The sequence below is a fragment of the Acomys minous genome (genome assembly GCF_964271855.1).
Source record: "Acomys minous genome assembly, chromosome: 2".
Lineage (NCBI taxonomy): Eukaryota > Metazoa > Chordata > Mammalia > Rodentia > Muridae > Acomys > Acomys minous.
This window is the reverse complement of record NC_140484.1, coordinates 133,919,199-133,942,662: the sequence shown is the minus strand read 5'-3', so window position 1 is coordinate 133,942,662 and position 23,464 is coordinate 133,919,199. Positions and strand designations below refer to the sequence as shown.

General features: G+C 45.6%; 1 protein-coding gene across 1 annotated transcript in view; it reads right to left on the bottom strand.

The window, feature by feature from the left end:
- CLPB (ClpB family mitochondrial disaggregase) overlaps window positions 1–23,464 on the bottom strand; it is a 130,755-nt gene that overhangs the window by 85,443 nt on the left and 21,848 nt on the right. The window contains exon 3 of the mRNA XM_084769108.1: window positions 19,206–19,292. Coding sequence (XP_084625234.1) covers window positions 19,206–19,292 — 87 coding nt within the window. The remainder of the gene's footprint in view (window positions 1–19,205; window positions 19,293–23,464) is intronic.

Sequence of the window (23,464 nt, the reverse complement as noted above, 5' to 3'; positions counted from 1 at the left end):
GCAACAAGCAGTGCTGATGTATCACCTGGTTTGAACTCTGTATCTTCAACAGGCATAACATCTGGCTCAGTAAATTCTGAACAATCTGGGCATGATTAAGTGAGTAACAACAACGACTTATAACTTGCTATAATAACAAATATTTTTCTTTAGATGAGGACTGCAGAGATAAGGCAAAGTTAGGAACTGAGAGGTTTTTTGTTTGTTTGTTTGTTGGTTGGTTGGTCTGGTTTTTCAAGACAGTGTTTCTTTGTCAGATAAATTTTGCTTATAATTGTATAGACATATAAATTGTCTGTACAAGATTTGTAACAACCCATCAAATAAAAGACAATTCTGTGAGCCCATATTTAATCCCAGCACTTGGAGGATCCAAAGTTCAAGGACATCCTCAGTTATATGGTGAGTTCAAGGCAAACCTGGGGTACAAACAAACAATGTAGGAGTAATGGCTCATGCCAGTAAACTCAACAATGGGGAGGCTGAGACAGGAGGATTGCAATAAAACTGAGGCCAGCCTGTAAGTATGAGATATTGCTACCCCCAAAAAAGGTAGTCTTTTATTTTTGAGCCAGGAGCCAACACCAGGGCCTCTTGAAGCCTAGGCTGGCTAGCTTTTGACTTGCTACATAGCTAAGAGTGGTCTAGAACCACAGAGCCTACTGCCTGTGTTTCCTGAGAAGAAAAGGGAAAACTCCCTCATAGGTAGATAACTAATAGTTGCAGGTTTCTTTACTTATTTGTGTGAGCAGCTGGATATGCCACAGTATGCACATGGAAGTCAGACAACAACTTTTAGGATTCAGTCTCTCCCATGTGGGACCCAAGGATAGAACACAAGTCACTGGGCTTAGTGCTATCTGGCTACCCCCATCCCCAGGGGGGTAGAGATCACCATTTGGTGACCTTACGTCATCATTAGAAATAATGGGGCTGTGTTAAATGCATGTAAGGCCCTAAGGACAGCGCTGAAGAACAAACGCAGCGCCACCATGCACCTGACGCTGTCGCTGGGTTTCAGGGAAGTCCAGAGAAGGATGAGCTAAAACACTTAAACTGAGGAGACAGTATGGCACTTCCTCCCACACACTGAGAACTGGAGGCCAATCGCAGCTCTGTCGTGTGCAGATGGCATCTTGGACAAGGCACTTGATGGAGCCTGAGCCTCCTCTTCCTCACCAGAGTAACCAGAGATAGCAATGCTTCCCAGCAGCCTATGCGGGGAGTAAACTCCACAGTGCCTGCAGCTGTATGGATAGTGATCACCTGTTCTCTTGGTTGACACAATCACAGCAATAGCTGGAATCTGGGCCTGAACCGACCTTTCCCAGCATGAACGCCAGCACAGCCCTACACCAAGTAGGCAGCTCTTCCACAGTCTGCACAAGCTGACATGTTTTCAAGTTCAAATGAGAAGGGTTTGTCAATCTAAATTCAAAGGGACATAATTTCATTAATCCTCAGCTGCTGTGTCCAATCACGATCCAATCACACCCCGTCTCATGGCAGGTTGTCCCTCTAGGCAGCTAGTGTCACTAACTGTGCTACCTGGGCCTCTCCAGGTTCATGAGTATTGATTCCATCTGTCCAATTTGCAGGCTGCAGGACGTGTCCAAGCAACCGTGTATGCTGCCCTTGGCCCTGGAGGGCAGACAGTGGTCTGGCAGGATGTGGAGAGGAGAACGGCTGGGATCAGCCCTGGGCCTGCTAACCCAATCAAAGAAATGGGCAATTCACTTCAAAAACTGGGAGACTTAAGAGGGTAAGCAATCCAAGATAGTGACTCATTGGCAACCTTGAGAAGATTCCCTTCCTTTCTCATAATACTCAAAAGGCAGCAGCCCCACTGAAGGAAGACAGGCCTAAAGAAATCAAGGCTGCTCCGTGCCAACCGTGGCTCTAAACACCTTGCCAGATGGCTATGAGCTTTTCTGTCCAACAATGGTCATATCTTACAAGGCACAGAGCACCAGATCTTTGGTCAGCGCCTTCTCATAGAAGGCAGCCAGTCTCGGTTAGAAAACTATTTGCCTCTAGCCCAGATGACCAGATATCCCCACTACATTGTGAGCTACACAGACAGGCTCCAGGTTAGGCAGGCTAGAGAAAGCATCCAGAAGGCTGCTGAGGACAAGCTTAGCTGTAAGCCAGGTACAAGGACTGCCAAGTTCACAGCAGTGAAAAGGTGAGCACAGGGAAATGATGGGCCAGCTAGCATGAACAGGAAGGACAAAGGCTGACAGCACAGTGGCAGGTGGGGTCTACCAAAGGTTAACTGGGGCCTCTGTTCTGGTGCTGGCTGCCCGGTTGCAGGAAACTCAGCCACCACTGGCTTAAATTAAGTAGCTACTATCAAACAGGCCTACACTGTATCTTAATCACTTGACTAAGGGAGGCAGAGGACACCATTCAGTTCAACAGGGTTTTCTCTAACCTTCAGTCTCTAGTCAAAGGAACTACTCAACCAGGATTTACTGGCCTTGGGAAATCAGCAATTCTCTTAGGCAGCTCAGGCTATGGCCCTTGGTGGTCTATAGAAAGATCTGCCTGTCTCAAAGCTAGAGACCATCTCCAGATAGCCTGCTCCCCTCACCAATGCAGAGAGGCAGAGTGTCTACAGCATGAGAGGTAGAGCCCTCACCCCCTCACCCTGAGGCTCAGCTATCAGTCTGCAGCAAACACCTGGCTTCAGTTTAGATTTGAATAGACAAGCTATGACTGGGGAAGAGGCAAGGATATGAAGCCACTTCCCAGAAGAGGACACCAGAGAACAGATTAGGAAGCATGTAAGAGTTCTCATGTTCATCGGTTATCAGAGCAACGCAAACTAAAGCAATAACAAAATACTTTTTTTGTGGGGGTTGGGGAGGGCGCGGGGTTGTTTCAAGACAGGGTTTCTCTGTGTAACAGCTCTGGCTGTCCTGTAACTCGCTTTGTAGTCCAGGCTGGCCTCGAACTCACAGGAGATCCACCTCCTTCTGCCTCTCAAGTGCTGGGATTAAAGGCGTGCGCCACCACCACCCAGCCACAAAATACTTCTTTAAACTCAACATATTGACAAAAGTGAGAAAGCTGAAAAATACCAAGTGCCAGTGAGGACATAGGGTCTGGGATTGTTCATGAACTGTCAAGAGTATAGACTGGTGCGGCCACGCTGTTCTGGAAGCTTCTCTTATAACACTTCATCCCATCTGTTCCTGATTATATATTTCTTAGGGAAAATCTCATAAAGGACAATACAAGATACTGTTGGTCACAGCACTCTGCAGTGGTAGGGGTTGCCCAGAAGCACATGTGTGTCACTGGGGCACGGAGCTGAATGTGGTCAACACATGCTAGAACTTGATCACAGTCAGGTTAAGTTATGTATAGCAACACAGACATGTAACCTAACCTTTGTTTTGGAGACAGGGTTTACAGGGTTTCTCTGTGTAGCCTTGGCTGGCCTTGAACTCAGAGACTGGCCTGCCTCTGCCTCCTTCAGTGCCACCCTCGGCAGACATGTGACTTCTTAAATGCTGAGTATCCACTTCTACTTAACACATTGAACTTGGCTATTTGTTGCAAAAGTTTTCCTTCTCGGAACTCTCAACTATAGATTTTCTAATTCCTAAATGATCATTCAAATTGAAGAAAACCTAAGCACCAGGCCCTTCCCAGCTTGCAGACAATTTCTAGACAAAACTGAGGACATGCTTAGGAGAGCGCTCCCCAGGTGGCAGTTCCTGGGATTCAGGGAATTCCCTTTGGAGCCACAGCTAATTAATTTGTTGATCAGACAGCAATTAGATTAGAAGTGGGAGTGCCTGTCAGAAGTTGGCTCATCATGACCTCAGTAAGCTGTTGCACTCAGGCCGCAGAGAGGGAGACTACTTACATCAATCAGTATTAAAGCTTGCTTTCTGGTTTCAGTGGCTGCAGTGGTGTAGAGGCCTCGCATTGTTCAGGGGAGAGAAGGGAAGACTGTGGGTGAGCAGGGGCTGGTGCTGGACCAGGTATGTACAAGATGGCAGCTAAGCAGCTGAACTTGAAGCAAGGAGGGCAGAGATCCGAGATCCAGGTCATCCATCCCTGCACAATGTTAAGCCTCACAAGACACTCCATACCCTCTGCCTCCTCCCCATCCCACAGCTAAAGCATGCACAGGACCACTGTGATAAGTGTCGCAGGCAGGAGAGTGACCTATTCTCAACCCAGTCTACACCTCAATGAGGAAGTCAAGAAGTCTTTTGGGACTTCAGTTACCTGCTGGGTAACTGAGACCAGTCATATTTTCAGATGGCAGTTAAAGAAGAGCTGGTCACAGCAGCTACCTGGGACAAGAAAGAATATGCCAGAGATGAACGAGGGCCAAAATTAGTGGTAGTCCAAGATGGGTGACATTTAGGATATAAGGCTCAAGGAAATCATGGCATAGAAATGTAAGAACCAAAGAATAAAGACCACCCACCACAGCCTTTCCAGACAAACCCTGACTACTTCCAAAGATAATCCCATGACTTCCAGGCTGTGGTTCATGATGTATGGTCACCCAAACCTTACTGTCAGGGCTTCTTATTACAGTGTGAGCCAACCCAGACCGTCTGGGCAAATGGCCCAGAGTATGGTAAGGCTAGGTTCAAAAAAAAGAGAGATTAATGCTGCACTATTGACTCTCACTGGGCACTGTCCTGCACATGGCCACTTGGGACAGAGGATTTACTCAACACTTACCTAAGAATTACCTTGGATTTCACAGAGTTTGGTTTTTGTTTTTTTCCGAGACAGGGTTTCTCTGTATACCCCTGGCTGTCCTGGACTCCCTTTGTAGACCAGGCTGGCCTCCAACTCACAGTGATCTGCCTGCCCCTGCCTCCCGAGTGCTAGGATTGAAGGCATGTGCCACCATGCCCAGCTTTACAGAGTTTGGTTTTAACTGCTGACCTACATATTCAGCCTGTTGTTTTTTCTTTGTTTTTAAAGACTCATTTTATGTATATGTATGTTTGTTCGTGTGTGTTAGTGTCTATCTGTGTGCATATGAGTGCAGGTACTACTGGAGGCCAGAAGAGGGCATCATAGGAGCTGTTGGACATGGATGCCAGAAGCTGAATTCAGGTCCTCTGCACCACTGCAGGCAATTTTAACTGCTCAGTCATTTTTCAAGTTTCCCTATTTGGTTTTGTTTTGTTTTTTCCCAGATAGAGTTTGTCTGCATAACAGCCCTGTTTGTTCTGGCATTCAAGTTATATATCAGGCTGGCTTAAAACTTACAGAGATCCTGGGCTGGAGAGATGGCTCAGTGGTTAAGAGCGCCACCTGCTCTTCCAAAGGTCCTGAGTTCAAGTCCCAGCAACCATATGGTGTTCACAAACATCCATAATGTGATCTGATGCCCTTTTCTGGAGTACAGGTGTAAATGCAGGCAGAATACTGTATCCATAATACTAAATAAATAAATCTTTAAAAACAACAATAACAACAACAACAACAAAAAAACACTTACAGAGATTCAAGCGGGAGGGAGGGAGGAATGGGAGGATACAAGTGATGAGTGGCAACTGAGTTGTAATCTGAATAAATAAAAAAAAAACCTTACAGAGATCCACCTGCTTCTGCCTCCCAAGAACTATGATTAAAAGTAGGCACCACCACTCCCGGCTAAAAAAAAAATTTTTTTTAAGTGAAAAAGAATTCTTAGAGGGCTGGAGGGATGACTCAGTGGTTAAGAGTGGCTCCCCTTCCAGCCGACCTGGGTTCAGTTCCCAGCTCACTAACATCTGTGAATCAGTTACTTTTCTACTGTTATACTAAGACACTATGACCAAGGCAAATTATTAAATAAAGTATTTAATTGGGCTTATGGTTTCAAAGGGTTAGAATTCCTGGTGGCAGAATAAAAGCATGGCAGCAAAAACAGCTGAGAGCTCACATCTCAAAACCTAAAGCAGGAGGCAGAGAGGCATTCTGGGAATGACTTGAGTCTTTAAGACCTCAAGGACCACCCCCAGTGATACACCTCCTCCAACAAGGACACACCACCCCATCAATGGGGAGCCATATTCAAACACATGAACTTATGGGGCCATTCTCACGCAAACAATCATGGCCTTTAACCCTTTTTCCAGGGAATCTGACACCCTCTTACTTCTGTGGGCACTTGGTATACATGCAAACAAAACCACACATAAAAATAAATCTTTAGTGCGGGGTGGTAGTAGTGCATGCCTTTAATCCCAGCACTTGGGAGGCAGAGGCAGGCAGATCTTCATGAGTTCGAGGCCAGTCTGGTCTACAAAGTGAGTCCAGGAAGGCTACACAGAGAAACCCTGTCTCGAAAAAAACAAAACAAAAAAAATCTTTAAAGCTGGACAGTGGTGGTACATACCTTTAATCCCAGCGCTTGGGAGGCAGACTTCGAGACCAACCTGGTTGGTCTACAGAGCGAGTTCCAGGGCAGCCAAGGCTACCCAGAAAGATCATGTCTCAAAAAACCAACCAACAAATAAATAAACAAACAATAAATAGGTATAGATAGATAAATAATAAAAAGAATTCATGAGCTGGGGAGATTGCTCTGTCAGTCAGAAAAGTGCCTGCTGTGCAATCATAAGGATGTGAGTTCAATCCTTAGTACTCATACCAAAAAAAAAAAAAAGGTCAGTGTGGTAGTAGTGCCTGTATACCTAGCACTGGAGGTGGGGTAGCGAAGGCAGATCCCTAGTGCTCACTGGCCAGTATAGCCAAATGGTGACCTCTAGATTCAGTGAGATACTGTGTCTCAAAAAACAATGTTTATAGCCACAGAGGAAGATATCCAATGTAGTCTTCTCTTTCTCGCTCTCTCTCTCCCCTCTCTGTCTCTGTCTCTGTCTCTGTCTCTGTCTCTGTCTCTCTCTCTCTCACACACACACACACACACACACACACACGAATTCCTTTTGCAGTGTTGGAGACTGAATTCAAAGCTTTGTATATGACATACAAACACTATAACTCTGAGCTATACTTCTGGCCGCATTAGTTTTTGCCAGCTCTGATTTAACCATTGCTACATTCTACTGAGATAGTGTTCTTTCACCTAGGTCAATATGCCTTTGCACATCGTTTGACCTGCCTATTTGGTTGGCTTCAGTGAAATCAGACACAGTACTGAACAGAGCCCAGGCCCATGGCCCATCACTTGATATTGCTCTGTTGTCTTATATCACTCATACATCAACAACTAACTAGGTCAGTCACCACTTATTAATGTAAATATATTGTTTCCTACAACATATTTTATTCATGTAGATGTCACAAGAGATCGCTAGATACCCTGCTAGGCCTTGTCTAACTCAGACCCCGCCCCGTAGCCCTACTCAGATAAGCAGCTTACAGCACAGACGCACTGGATGATGTCTCTTAAAGAGGAGGTATGGGTCTGGACCATATCACAATCCTGAAAATGACCAGCCTTTCCTCCTCAGCTGAACCAGATGGCACTGGATGCCTCTCTGTCCCAACTGACACTCTCCAGAAGAAGAGCACTGAACACACAATCCCAGGATAGGATATAGAATTGAAAGGCAGGGTGGGGGAGAGAGACACTGATACTGTCACGTTAGGCAAATGAGCTGGCACAGCTTTCCATCGAGCAATGCCTTGGGTTGCCTGAGGTCGAGGCATGCATCTGCCAAACTAGAGACAGGAGCATGCTGCAATTGGAATATCATTACTACAAAACAGGATTATCATGAACAACGATTCCAAATGGGATTAGAAATGATTCTTTGTTACTCAGAGATAATCGGCCACAGCAGCAGCAGTGGAGAAACATCAAACCCTGAACACTTTTCTGGGGGCATGGTACTAGCATTCCAGGCACTTGGCCAGCACCCTTGCCCACCCTCCTTGCTCGGAAATACTGGGCACTGTCCCACATTGGGCAGAGGGCCACCTGGGACAAAAGCCAGCTATGTATCAAGAATCCCACTTGGGGGTCCCCTGTTAGAGGCTCAGTTTCTTAGAGGGAAAGGGGTAGGAAGAGAACCCCAGAGCACTAAGAGTTACTGAGACAGGTGCCAATGCCGCTACATCTAAGGTAGGCTTACCTGAAGGCCCGTCTGGGGAAGCTAGTAATAATAATGAAGGAACTTAACCGCACCACTGCTATATGGCAGGCACTGCTTTACACAGCTTCTGTATATTTATACATTTAAGCCTCACAGCTTTGAGGTAGACTTGCTTATTATCCAATTTTACAGCTGGGGAAGCAATCACATAAAAGTCAAATAATTTGCCAAGCACCTGATGAGTAAGAGGCAGAGTTTCAGTTTGAACACAAAAATCTAGAGCCCACAACTTTTTACGGACTAGCTAGGGGTTAAGATACGATGTTGTCATCCTCAAATGTCTTGGACTGCATGTGTAGCTACCCCAAGATGAAGTCACAGCCAGAGAGATAGGGGATCAATGCTTATAACTAAAGTATTTATGCTGGATAGTTTTATGTCAACTTGACTAAAGTCATCTGAGAGAAAGGAACCTCAATTAAGAAAATGCCTCCATAAGATCTGGTTGTAAGGCATTTTCTTAATTAATGATTGATGGGGAAGGGTGCCATCCCTGGGCTGGTGGTCCTGGGTTTTATAAGAAGGCAGGCTGAGCAAGACATGAAGTAAAGAAGCAGTCAGCATCCTCCACGGCCTCTGCATCAGCTCTGCCTCCAGGTTCCTGCCCTGTTTGCGCTCCTGTCCTCACTTCCTTCAGTGATGAACTAATGTAGAAGTGTAAGCCAAATAATCCCTTTATTCCCTAAGTTGCTTTGGTCATGGTGTTTTATCTCAGCAATAGAAACCATAAGAGTCTTTCCTTAGCATCCTCTGGTCTAAACCTTGCCAGCTCCTCTTCCTTCTAGCCTGTTTTACCTCTGATCTGGGCAGCAGCAAAGGAGGCTGCCAGAAGTCCAGCAAGGGCAGCACTGGCTTTGCCACCAAGGCCACCTGTGGAGCTTCTAGGTCCACAATTGAGAGGCCTACAGAACTGCCCCAGTAAGACAGCAACCTGGCTGGGACTGCTGGTGCATTACACACAGGACGTAATGGTCCTCTTCTCTGGGTGAGGTGGAGGGAAAATAAGCAAATACTAAAAATAAACGACTGCTCTGAAAGAGAATTAAATGGTCATCAGCCAAGGATGGCAGCATCTGAAAATTAACAAAGCCCAGGTACCACATCCAGGAAGGCCTTGGCAAATGCGTGTTATCCACTCATTAGCTCAGTTCCTCAGGGACGCCAGCCAAGCAGGGCAGGCAGTGCCGGGAACCAGTCCTTCCGATGCTGATGAAGTGCACTGGGATGGGGGTGGGCAGAGGCAGGAGGAGGAGGAGGGAGGCTCTCACGGGGAATTTCAAACAGTTCTGCTGGGGTCCTCACTCTGCCTACGATTCTCACCCTCTCTGAGGCAGGAGCTTGCAGAGCAGGCGCAAGAAGACGCAAAGCTGAATGTCTACACCACGGATCTCTTTCAGGATCCTACTAACAGCCTCACTATTTAGGGGTCTCACGGACCTGCAATCTAGGGGTAAGGAGCCCAAGAGTGGTGGGGGGAAAACAGCCCAATGCGCGCTCTGCCAAAGGTGATGAAATCACTGATTTCCATTCTTTACTGACCACCAGAACAGAGTACTCTATTGCTGGGTACCCCACCAACAAGAAGAGTTCACAGCAGCCCGGGGAGCCATATGCATCAACTCTGACACCACAAACATGAGTTCTAAGTATACCATCAGTCACAGCTAATAGGAAATATTAGAGAAAGGTGGCAGTTTTTACTTGTTTATTTATCTATCTAGCTATTTAATTAGTTGTTTTGCTTTTTGAGACAGGACCTCAATACATAGCCTCAGCTGGCCTTGGGCTTACTGTGGGATCTTGCCTCTGCCTCCTGAGTGCTAGGATTACAAGTGTGCCTATACTATTTATTTTGCTTTTTTAAGGTCAGATTTCACTCTAGGCCAAGCTGGCCTGAAACTCAATATATAGTCCAGACTGGATTCCAACATGTGGGAATCCTCCTGTCTCAGCCTTTCAAGTGCTGGGGCTGTAGATATGAACACACCCAGCTCTGGGATGACAACTTTTAAAACTGCTTTTGTGGCCAGGCGTGGTTTTGCATGCCTTTAATGCCAGCGCTCAGGAGTTAGAGGCCAGCCTGGTCTACAGAGGGAGTCTATGACAGCCAGGGCTGTTACACAGAGGAACCCTGTCTTGAAAAACAAAAACACAACAAAAAAAATGCTTTTCTAAGTCAAGTTTACTGAAGTATCATTTATTCTCATATGCACCCTTTTAAAGATTTATAAAAAAATATTTTTTTTGAGTCAGGGTCTCAATGTAGATGTAACTAGATTGGTCTTGACCTCACTTTGTAGCTGAGGACACATTTTCAAGATGAGTGATTTAATGTAATTTGATAAGTATGTAGATAGCCACATGTGACCACCACAAAGCACAGAATATTTCCGCCATCCTAAAATAAAAGCTCCTTTATACTTCTTTGCTCTCCCGAACCCAACAACGCATCTGATTTCTGTCCCTAGAACACTAGCTTCCTTTTCCAGAATATGACATAAAAGGAATTTACAATAGCGGCTTTTGGTGTTGGCTTTACTTAGCATAAGGCGTTTGAAGAAAGCTTTTTTGTTGTTGCATTTATTGAGTAGCTCCTGTTCTCCCATTCTGTGTGTGTAGGTGGGCACACTTGTGGATGTACATGCAGAGACTAAAGGAGGGCTTGGGTGGCAGGTGTTGCTTTCACTTCTGACAGGGTCTCTCACAGTACCTGAAGGTTCAGTTAGGTTGACTGGCTAGCGAGCTCTAGGAATCCGCCTGTCTTCAACCCTTCAATATTGAATTTATATGGATCTGCACTCATACCCAGCTTTTTTTTTTTTTTAATATGGGTACTTAGGATTAGAACTCAGGTCCGCATGCTTATTCAAACAACAGTTCTTATCAACAAAGCCATCTCCCTAACCTCCTTGTCCTCTTAAAAGGTTGAGATTTATTGACAGGGCCGCAGTGATGCACACCTTTAAAGGAGGTAGAGAAAACATCTCTGTGAGTTTGAAGCCAGCTAGAACAATATAGTGAGACTTTAACTCTAAAAACAGACTTATTAGCTGGGCCAGGTAGTGCACACCTTTAATCCCAGCACTCGGGAGGCAGTGGTAGGAGGATCTCTGTAAATTCAAGGCCAGCCTGGTCTACAAAGCATCTAGGACAGCCAAGGCTGTTACACAGACAAACCCTGTCTCAAAAAACCTAAATACAAAACTAAAATATATTTATTTTGAATTATGTTATGCGGAGGGTGGGTATCTGCAGATGCCTGTGGGGTCCTGAGACTGTGTTCACGCACCTGGAGCTGGCAGTGCAGGTGTGTGTGAGCTGCCTGCTGTGGGTGCTGGGGACTGAATGAACTTGGGTCCTCTGGAAGAACAGTACGTGCTCTCACACATTAAACCATCTCTCCAGCTTCCCTTCCTTAGACCCCAACTATGGAGTATTATTCGGTTGTATGGATGTACCAAAATCTGTCCATTTGCTACTTGATGGGCACGAGTGATTTCCAGGTTTTAGTTGTCCTATGAGTAAAGCAGCTACAGATATCTGCATAGAAGTCATATTTCCCTAGGACAAATACCCTATTTCTCTATTTCTGGGCTACACGACAAACATTTGCTTTCTTTTGTAAGAAACTGCCCAAGTGTTTTCTGATATGGCTGTATCATTATCCAGTCCGATAAGCAATGCATGGCAATTCTTTCTGCAACTTTGTCAGGACTTAGTACTGTCAGAATATCATTATAATTTTAATTTCCATTTCCCTAATGACTAAGGTTGTACCATTAGGGAAATGGAAATTAAATTCATGTGCACATTTTCCATCTATCCCTTATTTAAGTGAAATGTCAAGTCTTTTGCCCACTTTTAAAAAAAATCTAGTTGCTTCTCTTTTAATTTATTTGTAAATGTTCTTTATATATTCTAATACTACTCCCTTACAGACATACTTTTTTCACAGCTTGTTTTTTGAAGAATTAGAAATTAAAATGATCAAAAAATAAATACATTAAAATGATGGGGCGGTGGTGGCGCACGCCTTTAATCCCAGCACTCAGGAGGCAGAGGCAGGTGGATCGCTGTAAGTTTGAGGCCAGCCTGGTCTACAAAGTGAGCCCAGGACAGCCAACACAGAGAGACCCTGTCTCGAAAAACAAACTAACAAAAACAAAACAAAACAAAACAAAGCTGTGTTCAGGCTTTCAGGCTAGAGAGATGGCTCAGAGGTTAAGAGCACTGACTGCTCTTCCAGAGGTCCTGGGTTCAGTTCCCAGCAACCACATGATAGCTCACAACCATGTGTGATGAGATCTGGTGCCCTCTTCGGCCTGCAGGCGTACATGCAGGAAGAGCACCGTATACATAATAAATAAATAAATCTTTAAAAAAAGAAATTAAAATTATCTCTTTTTTTTATGCTGTCTTTTTCTAGATTTTTAAATTAATATTATTTTTGAGTATTTCCTTTTTTTTAAATACATTTTTATTAATTTATACATATTACATCTCAGTTGTTAGCCCATCCCATGTATCCTCCCATTCCTCCCTTCCTCCCACTTCCCCCCTACTCCCCTCCCCTCCCCTAAGTCTGTGTCTGAGGGGGACCTCCTCCCCCTGAATATGCTCATACGGCATCAAGTCTCTCCTTGGTGACCTATTATCTTTCCTCTGAGTGCCACCAGGCATCTCCGTCCAAGGGACATGTTCAAATATGGGGCACCAGAGTTTGTGTGAAAGTTAGATCTCCTTCTCCACTCAACAGTGGAGAATGTCCATCGGCTAGTCCGGGTAGGGGTTCAAGGTTTTTACTGCCTATTTTTTCCTTGGCTGTTGCCACAGTTTGCGGAGGGCCCCAGGGCCCAGACTCGCCTGTAGTTTTCCAGGACCCACTGGATCCTTCCATTTCCTCTTTCTCCCAGGCTTCTCACACCTAAAGTTTCAATAGGATGTCCTCCCCTCTTACCCACTATTCTGGTAGGTACAGTTTTTCATGGGGACGTACACCTTGGACTAGTGTCTCGATATAAGTGAGTATATACCATTTAGCTCTTTTTGCTTCTGTGTGAACTCACTTATTATGACAATTTCTAGTTCAATCCATTTGTCCACAAATTTTGGAAATTCCTTGTTTTTAATAGCTGAGTAGTATTCCATAGTGTAAATGTACCACAGTTTCTTTATCCATTCTTCTATAGAGGGACACGTAGGTTGTTTCCAAGTTCTGGCTATTATGAATAAGGCAGCTATGAACATGGTTGAGCATATGTCCCTGTTGTGTAGTAGTACATCCTCTGGGTATATTCCAAGGAGTGGAATAGCTGGGTCTTGAGGAAGCCCTATTCCCATTTTTCTGAGAAAGTACCAGATAGCTTTCCAAAGTGGTTGTACTAGTTTGCATCCCCACCAGCAATGCAGGAGTGTTCCTCTTTCTCCACACCCTCGCCAAAAAATATGGAACGCTTCACGAATTTGCGTGTCATCATTGCGCAGGGGCCATGCTAATCTTCTCTGTATCGTTCCAATTTTAGTATATGTGCTGCCAAAGCGAGCACAGAAATTAAAATTATCTCAATCATGCCATTAAAAAACTGTACCATTTCCCCTTGTACATGTACTCTGATGAAGGGAATAAGAAAGACTTAAACTTGTAAGCACCCTGGCCTATTGGACCTTAAAATCAAACTGTGCTTGGTGTTTGCTAACAGGAGACTGTTTTTGTTTCCACTGCATGCTCCCAACCACGCCAGGGCTTTAAGGAAAGCTACATCTGGAGAAATGACTGTCCTAAACAGCGTTTACACCCCCAACCCCGAACTTCCCAAAGCCCTGTTCTGGTTCGCCAGGCTTCTGGAATGGTCAACAGTCGTCACACTCCATTGGTGGCCATTGTACACTGAGAAAGGTAGGAGGCTCCCAATCCATCCTCCAGTGAAAGAGCAAATAGTGGAGCCTGTGGCTTCTTGGACATCAAAGTTGAGCAAACAGGCCTGGCAGACCCTGCCTCTCCGCCTACATATCCTGCAACTGCCATCTGAAGGAGCTTCTCCGAGCGGGTCACGACATTCAGCTTGTCATCCCACATCAAAGTTTCCACCACACACGAACTGGGTGCACGGGTTCGAATCAAGTCGCTTGACAGCGGATACTCAGATATTGTGTCTAGCTTTAATCCTATGTTTTCTCAAGTAATTAAGCCTTTTTGCTTATGAACTTGTGACTAAGTAAAGCATCACTGAGAGGTTGTAACATCAAAGTGCTGTCCACCGTCTGTCCGTGTTTGGCAAAATTGGATTTCTTTGCCGTCTTAAAGAAAGACTAATTGAATTTCACTAAAGCGCCATATATTTGCACTAGCTGGTGGAAGCTGTTCTAAGTCTAAGTGCTCACCAGGACTGTGTGGCTTAGCCTTCAGTTTGGCTGGGTCGGAGTGCAGCACGGAATGGAGCACCTTGACTCAGGCTAACCAAGGGCCTTGTGGCAGGGGCTCATCAAGGGCTCAGAAACCAGTTGCTGCTACTGTTAAAATTCTAGCCAGCTTGTTACTAGGGCTGAGCAAGGAATGATCCTGATAGAGTGTTAGTAAGACTTTGACTACTGCGGACAATGGCCATTACATTACTCACATCCCTGATATCTGCAGGCAAAGTGTGTGTGTGTGTATGTGTGTGCGTGCGCGTTGTATACATGGGCACATGTGTGCGGAAGCTGGAGGCTGATGTTGGATGTCTACTTCAATGCTCTCCACCTGATTTTATGAAACAGGATCTCTCACTGAATCTGGAGCCTGGCAGGGTGGGCTGGCAAGGCCCAGGGCCCTGCCAATTTCTGCCTTACCAGAGCTGGTTTATAGGAGGTGGGTACACTGTCTGTCCAGCTGTTTATGTGGGTCTTCTTACTTTTGCAGCCATTCTTTACTGCCAAACCATTTTCCCACTCCCTCAAGTGATGTCTGCTTACTCTCAATCTTCACACCTGCATCTGACGCACTAAGCGTTACAAAGTCTGCTAGATGTATGGAATGTATTAAAAGAACTTCAGAACAAAGTTTCTCTCTCCAGAAAATTCAAAACTCCAAATCACTATTTGGCTTCATTAGTTAGTTAATTTACAATCAGCACAGCGTACTTCCACTTATGTAAAACAGACCCCCTTAAGTATGACTCAAAGACTAATCTCTAGATGAACAAATTCAGGAGGCTGCCACCTTTTCAATATTATTTTTTATACAAACAACCTACTTTTGGAAAATAAAACCTCTGGTTCAATATCCTGATACAATTATCTTTCCTTTTAAAAACATTATTTTGATTTTGATCCAGTTTTAAGTCTCTGATGTGTGTGTGTGTGTGTGTATGTGTGTATTATGTACGTGTGTATGTTTTAAGTTATTTTGGACCCTTTTTATGAATCAAATGAGTACATCTTAAACTAAGCTTCTGTGCATACTTCTAAAATTTACAGTGATGACACTGCATTTCCGATTCAAAACTAAACTATACAAATACAAATCCCAACTGGTGAGGAGTTAAGCTCCTTAAAGATCTGAGGCGATTATGTTCTAGATCCCTATGGATTTAACACGTTAAGCTGATGCCTGAGGGGGACTGTGCTCTTGGTCCACAGGCTGCAAACATCTATAGGAAGCAGCAGCTCTCTGGTGTAAGCCTTGAATGAAGGGGCAGGGCCTCTCAACTCTCCCTTCCTACCTCCCTTCCAAAGAATTCTATATGGACAGAGATCTATCATTGATGGTATTTCAAGTACCTAGCAGAGTATAGTAGGTACCCCAATCTTTGGCAATATTAATAAATAAACCCAACCAGGCAAGTGCTGTTTTCAGTAAAAAGTTGCCTCATTTAGATAGTGGAAGAAATGGAGGGCATAGGATGGCTGCTTGAAAACCTAGTAAGTGTGGCCAGATGGCTCTCCCGGGTCAGTGCTTGCTGTGCAAGCATGCAGTCTGACTGTGGATCTCAGTACCACTCCCTCTGTCACTCCAATGCTGTAGGAAGCAGAGCAGGCGGGTCCAGGGGCTTGCCAACCAGTGGGTCAAATCAGCAAGTCCAGTGAGAAACTGCATCTCAAAAAATACAATGGAGCGCGACAGAGAAAAGGAGCCAACACTGACTTCTGTGTCCACAAGTACATGCAACAATGAGTGCACCTGCACACACGTGCACACACTTGTCTAATAACCTCATCCACCGCATTTAAAAAACAAACGCTAGGGCTTGGCAGTGGTGGCACACGCCTTTAATCCCAGCACTCAGGAGAATCTCTATGAGTTTAAGGCCAGCCCAGTGTACAGAGCAAGCTCCAGAATTGCAAAGGCTGTTATGCAAAGAACCCTATCTTAAAAAAGCAAAAAACTAAAACAATGCTAGTAATTAGGCTCGGCATGGTGGCACACTCCTAAATCCTAGCACTCAGGAGGAAAGACAGGAGGATCAGGAGTTCAAAGTCAGCCTGGGCTACATGAGATCCTATCTCAACCCCTACCTCTACCCTAAAGAAGACTCTAGGCTCAATTTTCAGCATCAGTTGAAAAACAAAACAGAAAGGGGAGTTGGAGGCTATGCCCAATGTATACCAAACATAATATATATTTGTATGGAAAAAATGTTTAAGAAGATAAAACCTAACACAAAACAAAACCAACTAGTCATAGTCTTAGAAGCCAAGGAAGTAAAAGCCAACACTCTCACTTGGCTCAGCAGGCGTCACTGATTTGCTTCCACCCCTAATGACAGAGCAATCAGTTAAAGCAGCAGCACGTTAAACTCAGACCGCACTGTCCCCAGCACGTAAGAAGATGCTATTTCCTCCTTAGTCTCAGCTGAGAATCCACACACCTGCTTCTTCACCACTGCTCTTCCCAACATGAGGAAAAACATGTAACCTGGGGAAGACAACAGGTTTGTGGCTGGAGAATCAGTGGCGGAAAATAATGCCTGTGATAACATATGTGCTTGTGTATGAAGAGGTCTATCTCGGTCCAGAAAGTAGCAAGCACCCATTCATAACCTGTAGTGGGAACTCGTAAGAAACACTGAGCCGCCTATTCTGCTTCCAGACTCTTCAGCCCCTGCCTCACACGCCACAGACCCTGCACCCTACTCTCCCCGCAGCCCCTTCCTCACTCGGTCTTGGAGACACCTTTCACTCCCTTCACTTGCTCACTTGTACTTCTTTTCCACGTTAAACTGTGAGCTCTTCAGGTCTGATTCTTCAAAGATTAGCACAAGGACCAAGAACACACATTTACTGAACACTCGTGGACATGGCTTCTCATTGAGAGAAACAGGTATCCACGGAGTCCTGAAATCCAGTAAAGAGTCAGAGTCACAGCTGGATTCTCCCAAAAGCAAAGTACATAGTTTCTTCTTTCTGCTTGTTCTGTGGTGCTGCAGGTTGAATCCAGGGCCCCCAGCATGCTGGGCAAGCGCTCTACCACTGAAGCACACCACCAGCACAGATCTATTATCTTTAAAGAATAATCGCTTGGAGTTGAAGATGGCAAACAAGACAACTGAGTCATTGAGACCAAGCTCATGATAAGAACAAAGAGACATTGATTTCTTTTGTTTGTTTGTTTATTATGTATACAATGCACATTAGGTCACATTATTGATGGTTGTGAACCACCATGAGGTTGCTGGAAATTAAACTCAGAACCTCTGGAAGAGCAGACAGTGCTCTTAACCACTGAGCCATCTCTCTAGCTCCGAGAGAACTATTTCAAGGAGAGCTACGTTTCAGATGATCTGAAACAGATCGCCTTCTACAATCCCAGTTTTATGGCCTTCCCCCACATTTCGGATTCTTTCAGAGTGGCCAACACTGGCAGACAAGAGCCTTAAAGATCTACCTGAGGGGAGAATTAAAGTTGGTGCCTCCAGCTATCAGTTTGAGTAGATGCTACTGAAGGGTCCAGCACTTCTTTGACAGCACCCCTTTAGAGGCCGGTGTGTCTCAGTGGTAAAGGCTTGCCTTGTGCGCCTGAAGCCCTAGGTGCAGTCCCCAGTACTGGGTGAAAAAAAAAATCTAAAATAATTTTTTTGCTGTACAATTTCTTGCATACAGTTACAGTTAGAGTGACTGTACACTTCATCCCAGACTTCTAGAGACCCTGGGCAGAAATCAGCCGGGGCTGCAGCACTGACACACACAACAGAACACAGTGTGTATGCTGGGTTACCCTGCCAATGTGCCCTTAGGAAAATAGAGTTTAACTATATATTTTGTGGAGTGACTATGAAGGTTACAAGAAGTTACTTATGCTATTTCTGGTGTAGTTGTGCGTGCCTGGGGGTGGAGTGGTAAAGGCAAATGTTAGGTCCACTGATTTAGTTGTTTATTAAAGTTTTGAGACAGGGTTTCATTATGTAGCCCAGGCTGGCCTGGAACTAGCTATGTAGAGCAGGCTTGCCTCAAACTCAAGTGATCTACCAGCCTCTGTCTCTTGAGTACTGGGATTAAAGACCTGTGCTACCATGTCCAGCCTAATCCAGTTTCTGAGACAAGGTCCTCATGGGTCTGGAACTCAGTGACTCAGATCAGTGGGCCGAAGTGTCCCTATATGCCCTCACAATTCTCCTAGGGCTGAGGTGACAGATGCGCTTGGCTCATGTATGGTGCTAGGGAACCAAGCTCAGGTCCTCAAGCTCTGTGGTGACTGAGCTATCTCTGCAGTCCCTACTTTGGATCTTTATACGATAACTACAACCCTGAATGAAGAAAACCATCACAGCCTCCAACAGGGAAGGACGGAAATCTCCAGACCCTTCAAATAAAGAGCCATGAGAGCCCTCAATGTGGGTAGTAACTGCAAGCTTCTCAAGATAAAAACTCAGACACATGTAACCATTCAGAATTTGCTCTTAAACATGTGGCTGCTATGCTAACACCAATGACTTGCTGAAGATCACAAAGCCAGTGAATGGCACTGCTGGGATATGAAACCACACAGCTTTTCACATCCACTATGCAGGCCCAGCACCCTGGATGGCTTCAGCCTTCCTGCCTCTCAAGGAGACAGAGGCAGCAAGGGTGGGCAAGCAGCCAGGGACACAGTCACAGAGACCTGGCTCAGTGGCTCTGGTGGAAGAAGATTCTTACCTTTCATTTCGGCTGATGGCTGCCACCATCAGAGCTGTCCAGCCAAGTTTGTGTCTTGCATTGACATTTGCACCTTCTGACAACAGCCTAACAAGAGACAGAAGATGTTTTCAGTGTGTAGTTTGCACATACCTAGGGCATATAGCAAGTATAAGGCCAGGCTGGACATCACAATGAGACCCTATCTCAAGAGAACAGATTATAAACACACAAACTTGGATGCAAGGTCCTTTCAGTACTAATCCCCAATCCCAGCCTCTCTGACCACTCTCCACCCCAAGTGTCCCTTGCTCCTCTCACTCCCAGCTCCCTACTGCCATCCTTCCAAGCCCTGTAAAAAGGAATGTGCTTTCTCTATTTTAGTTTTGCTTTGTTTTTTGTTTGTTTTGAAACAGGGTCTCTCTGTGTTATCTTGGCTGTCGTAGGCTCATTTTGTAGACCAGGCTGGCCTCGAACTCACAGCGATCCGCCTGCCTCTGCCTCCCGAGTGCTGGTACTAAAGGCGTGCGCCACCGTGTCTGGTGCTTTCTCTATTTTAATAGTGATTCTATGACATTCTACTCCCCTGGTCCAACATCCTCTCAGGCCACGTGAAAGAAACCTGGTGCCCACGCCTTCTCCCTTAAAAGACCTAAGGGCTTAGTCTTATCTTGGTTGTTTCCTGTTCACAAAGGGATCACATTCCTCAGCTGTATTTATTTTATCATGACTGTTTAGAAAATACAAATCCTTCAGCCCAAAGGAAGGAGGAAGGAACTTTAAAAATGCTAAGCGGGGCTAAGCTCCCACCAGAGCCCACGCAGAACCACCAGGATCTATAGGCCAAGTATCTAGCACATGGGAGTTCAGTGATTGTCAGGAGAACCAATGAATCCAAGGTCTAAAGTACATCACTGTAAAGCTGAATTCTGGGTCCTGGTCCATATAACAGAAGGCGGACAAAGACATGTGGAACAAAGCCATGTCTTACTTAGCACCCTGTAGAGCATGAACTGCCCTCTTGGAACTTTAAATTCCTGAATTTATTTCCTTTTCACAAGCTTAAGGAGCAGATAGTAACCATTTTTTTTTTAAACGGGCTTAAGGAGGGGAACTTGTGAAAAGTCACACAGCAGGTTGATGATGACTCTTCAGATGGAGGGGCTCTCCTCACCTCACCTCATCTGCCACCCCAGACAGAACCTGCTTCATATAACGCAAAAGTCAAAGACTAAACTGGTTTCAGCCTACCAATGGCACGGTCCTGTGCTAGAAGGCATAAGGTCTGCTCTAGAAAAAGGACTCACAACAGCAGGAAATCAAAGACCAGGGTGCCAGACACAGAAGACAAAGTCAAGAATTTGACTCAGGGGGCTGAGAAATGGCTCAGTGGTTAAGAGCACTGCCTGCTCTTCCAAAGGATCCGGGGTTCAATTCCCGGCACCCACGTGGCAGCTCACAACTGTAACTCCAAGATCTGATGCCCTCTCACCAATGCACATAAATTAAAATTAAATAATGAAAAAAAAATAATTTGACTCAGCCAAGCATGGTGGCTCATTCTTTTTATTTCTTTGTTTGTTTGTTTTTTGAGACAGGGTTTCTCTGTGTACCCTTAGCTATCCTGGACTCCCTTTGTAGAACAGGTTGGCCTCAAACTCAGGTCGATCCACCTGCCTCTGCCTCTCAAGTGCTGGGATTAAAGGCATGCACCACCATGCCTGGCTGGTGGCTCATTCTTACAAGTCTTAGGCCTAGGCAGGATGATTACCATCAAGGCCAGCTGGACCATACAGTGAATTTCAGGCCAGCCTGGAATGTTACAAGACCTTATCTAAATGCATGTACATACGTGTACACACACACACACACACACACACACACACACACACACACACACACACACACACTCCACCCACTAGGCAGATGTCCATATGAGGAAGAGGCAGAGGATTTTCTCCATCCTGTCCTGGTCTTCTATCCTGACTGAAGCATCCTTCAGAATCACAGTAAGGACCAGACCTTCATCTATACTCTTTTGGTTTTTGTTTGTTTGTTTTTCAAGACAGGGTTTCTCTGTGTAGCCCAGGCTGTCCTGGAACTCACAGAGATCCACCTGCCTCTGCCTCCATGAGTGCTGGCATTAAAAGCGCGCACCACCACCTCCCAGCCCATCTACACTCTTAAGCTTCAGAGCCAAATACTTCAGGGATAACAGTTTGTGCAAAAGGAATTGTTTTTTCATACAGAAAATGTATGCCTAGAGGGTCTTTGCTTCTTTAACATCCACGGCCATGAAAGGGAGACAACAGGGGCAGAGAGCAGAATGACTCATCATACTCCTCTCTTCCCTCTTCCAAGGGTACCACTCAGGCAGCCACCAAAAGCAATGCTCAAAGGACATCCTCTCCTATGTTTCCTGGGACCTATGTGACCATTTCCTTGGGAATGGGACCTCTGGGTGGTAGGCCATGCACGTATGTGACATGAACATACGTTCATGTGTCAGTTTCCTCCCAGATCACGACTGCGCTCTGGACCTTCATGCCAGCAGCTCAGGGACTCTGCACAGGCCTCCTCTTGCAACACCTGGCAACACTAGGCTTCTTTGTTTTCATTTGTTTTGAAACAAGGTTTACCATGTTGCCTACACTACCCTTGAACTTGCTAAGCAGCCCAGGCTGGCCTTGACTCAGAACCCCATGTCTCAGCCTCCTGCTTGCTGGGATTATAGCTCTAAAGGGTACAAATGATATATTGCTTTTTGTTTTGTTTTGTTTTTTCGGGATGGGGTTTCTCTGTATAGCCTTGGCTGGCCCGGACTTGCTTTGTAGATCAGGCTTCGAACTCATATATTGCTGTTTTTAACTTGTGATGATGAACAATTTTTAATTACTTACATATATGGGGTTGTCTTTTCTGTGAAGGTTTTTTGTTAGTTTTTTAAAAAAGAAACTCTTGGCAAAGGGGGAAGAGGTTCTTTTGACTTGCTATCATTTTAGTATAATACAAGGCCAGTCCGCATGTAGTATATACCTTTCTCATTAGCAGAATTGCTGCAAGCTCAAGGCCAGCCTGGGATACACAGTAAAACCTTATCCAAACAATAACAGTAAAACAGCCTCATGTCTAGTCTAGCTCTAAGCTCTGCAACTTGCTATCCTAACCGAAATATGAAATATGAGCCACACAACAGATATGATATGGAGTTTATTATATGAGGATATGGGAGACGGGGAGCACCCCAGAGACAGAGGGGGGGGTGTGGGGGGAGGGGGAGACAGAGACAGAGGAAGAGAAAGGAAAGAGGTAAGAGAGCGAGAGATAGGTAGGTGGGTTTGTCCTGGTATATACTCCTGGGCAGGGGCATGTCTAGTGGCAGGTAGGTAATGACATCATAGGTTGCTAGGCAGACTGGGGCAGTATGCTAACACTAACACCTTAAGCAGGTACAGCTTACTGAGCTTCTCTGAGGTCAGTGAGGTCTGCATTCTCTGTGCTTCCCTATAAGTATAGCTGGGAAGGGCTCTGCAGATCTGAGGTGGGTCACAGGAGGAGGGCTGTGGTGTTCTTCAGTGAGACCCGCTCTCAAGCCCAGCTCCTGACTGAGCATAGAATGAATGGAAGAGCAAGGATCCTGCATTCACTTCTGTGAAGGAGAATGCTAACTCCTCTCACGCAAGGTGGTTGTCAGGGTGAGAGACATAGCACACCTGTGGGGCCCTCTGTAAGGAATGATGTACCTGGTAGACTGAGGAAGAGCCGGAGCCAAGTTCACCAGCACCACAGCAAACCCAACCATAACTTTTCCTCTCACAGTGCAGAGTCGGGAATTGGGAGGGCACTGAGTCTCCCCTGCTTTCCCCCAGTGCAGAGCCGCCCCCAAAGTTAGGATTTCACAAACCAGATCTCCCCCATTTCATTTTGTTGCTTTGCAAGTGAATGCCCAGCGGGCACTCATTTCAAAGTCCTGAGCCAGCTGGGGGTGGAGTGAGGCGGTGACTGCCTGCTGAGAGTGGCTGAAAGGGCCTCTGAGGCCAGAGAAAGCCACCCTTGCTCTCCCCTGTGATTTTCACCAATGGACAAAATGCGGCAAGTGAATTAATCTCTTTTAAAAAGAGCAATGCTTGTGACAGAGCACGGTGTCTCCGAAAAGGTTAGGATTCCATCATCCCTGAGATGACGAGTAGAATGCTTAATGTGGGCTGCCAGGCAGTGCACAGCAGCCTGTGTGGTGCTGGAGAGGGGGTGGGCACCGCAGGCTTTGTTGGGCTCACGCT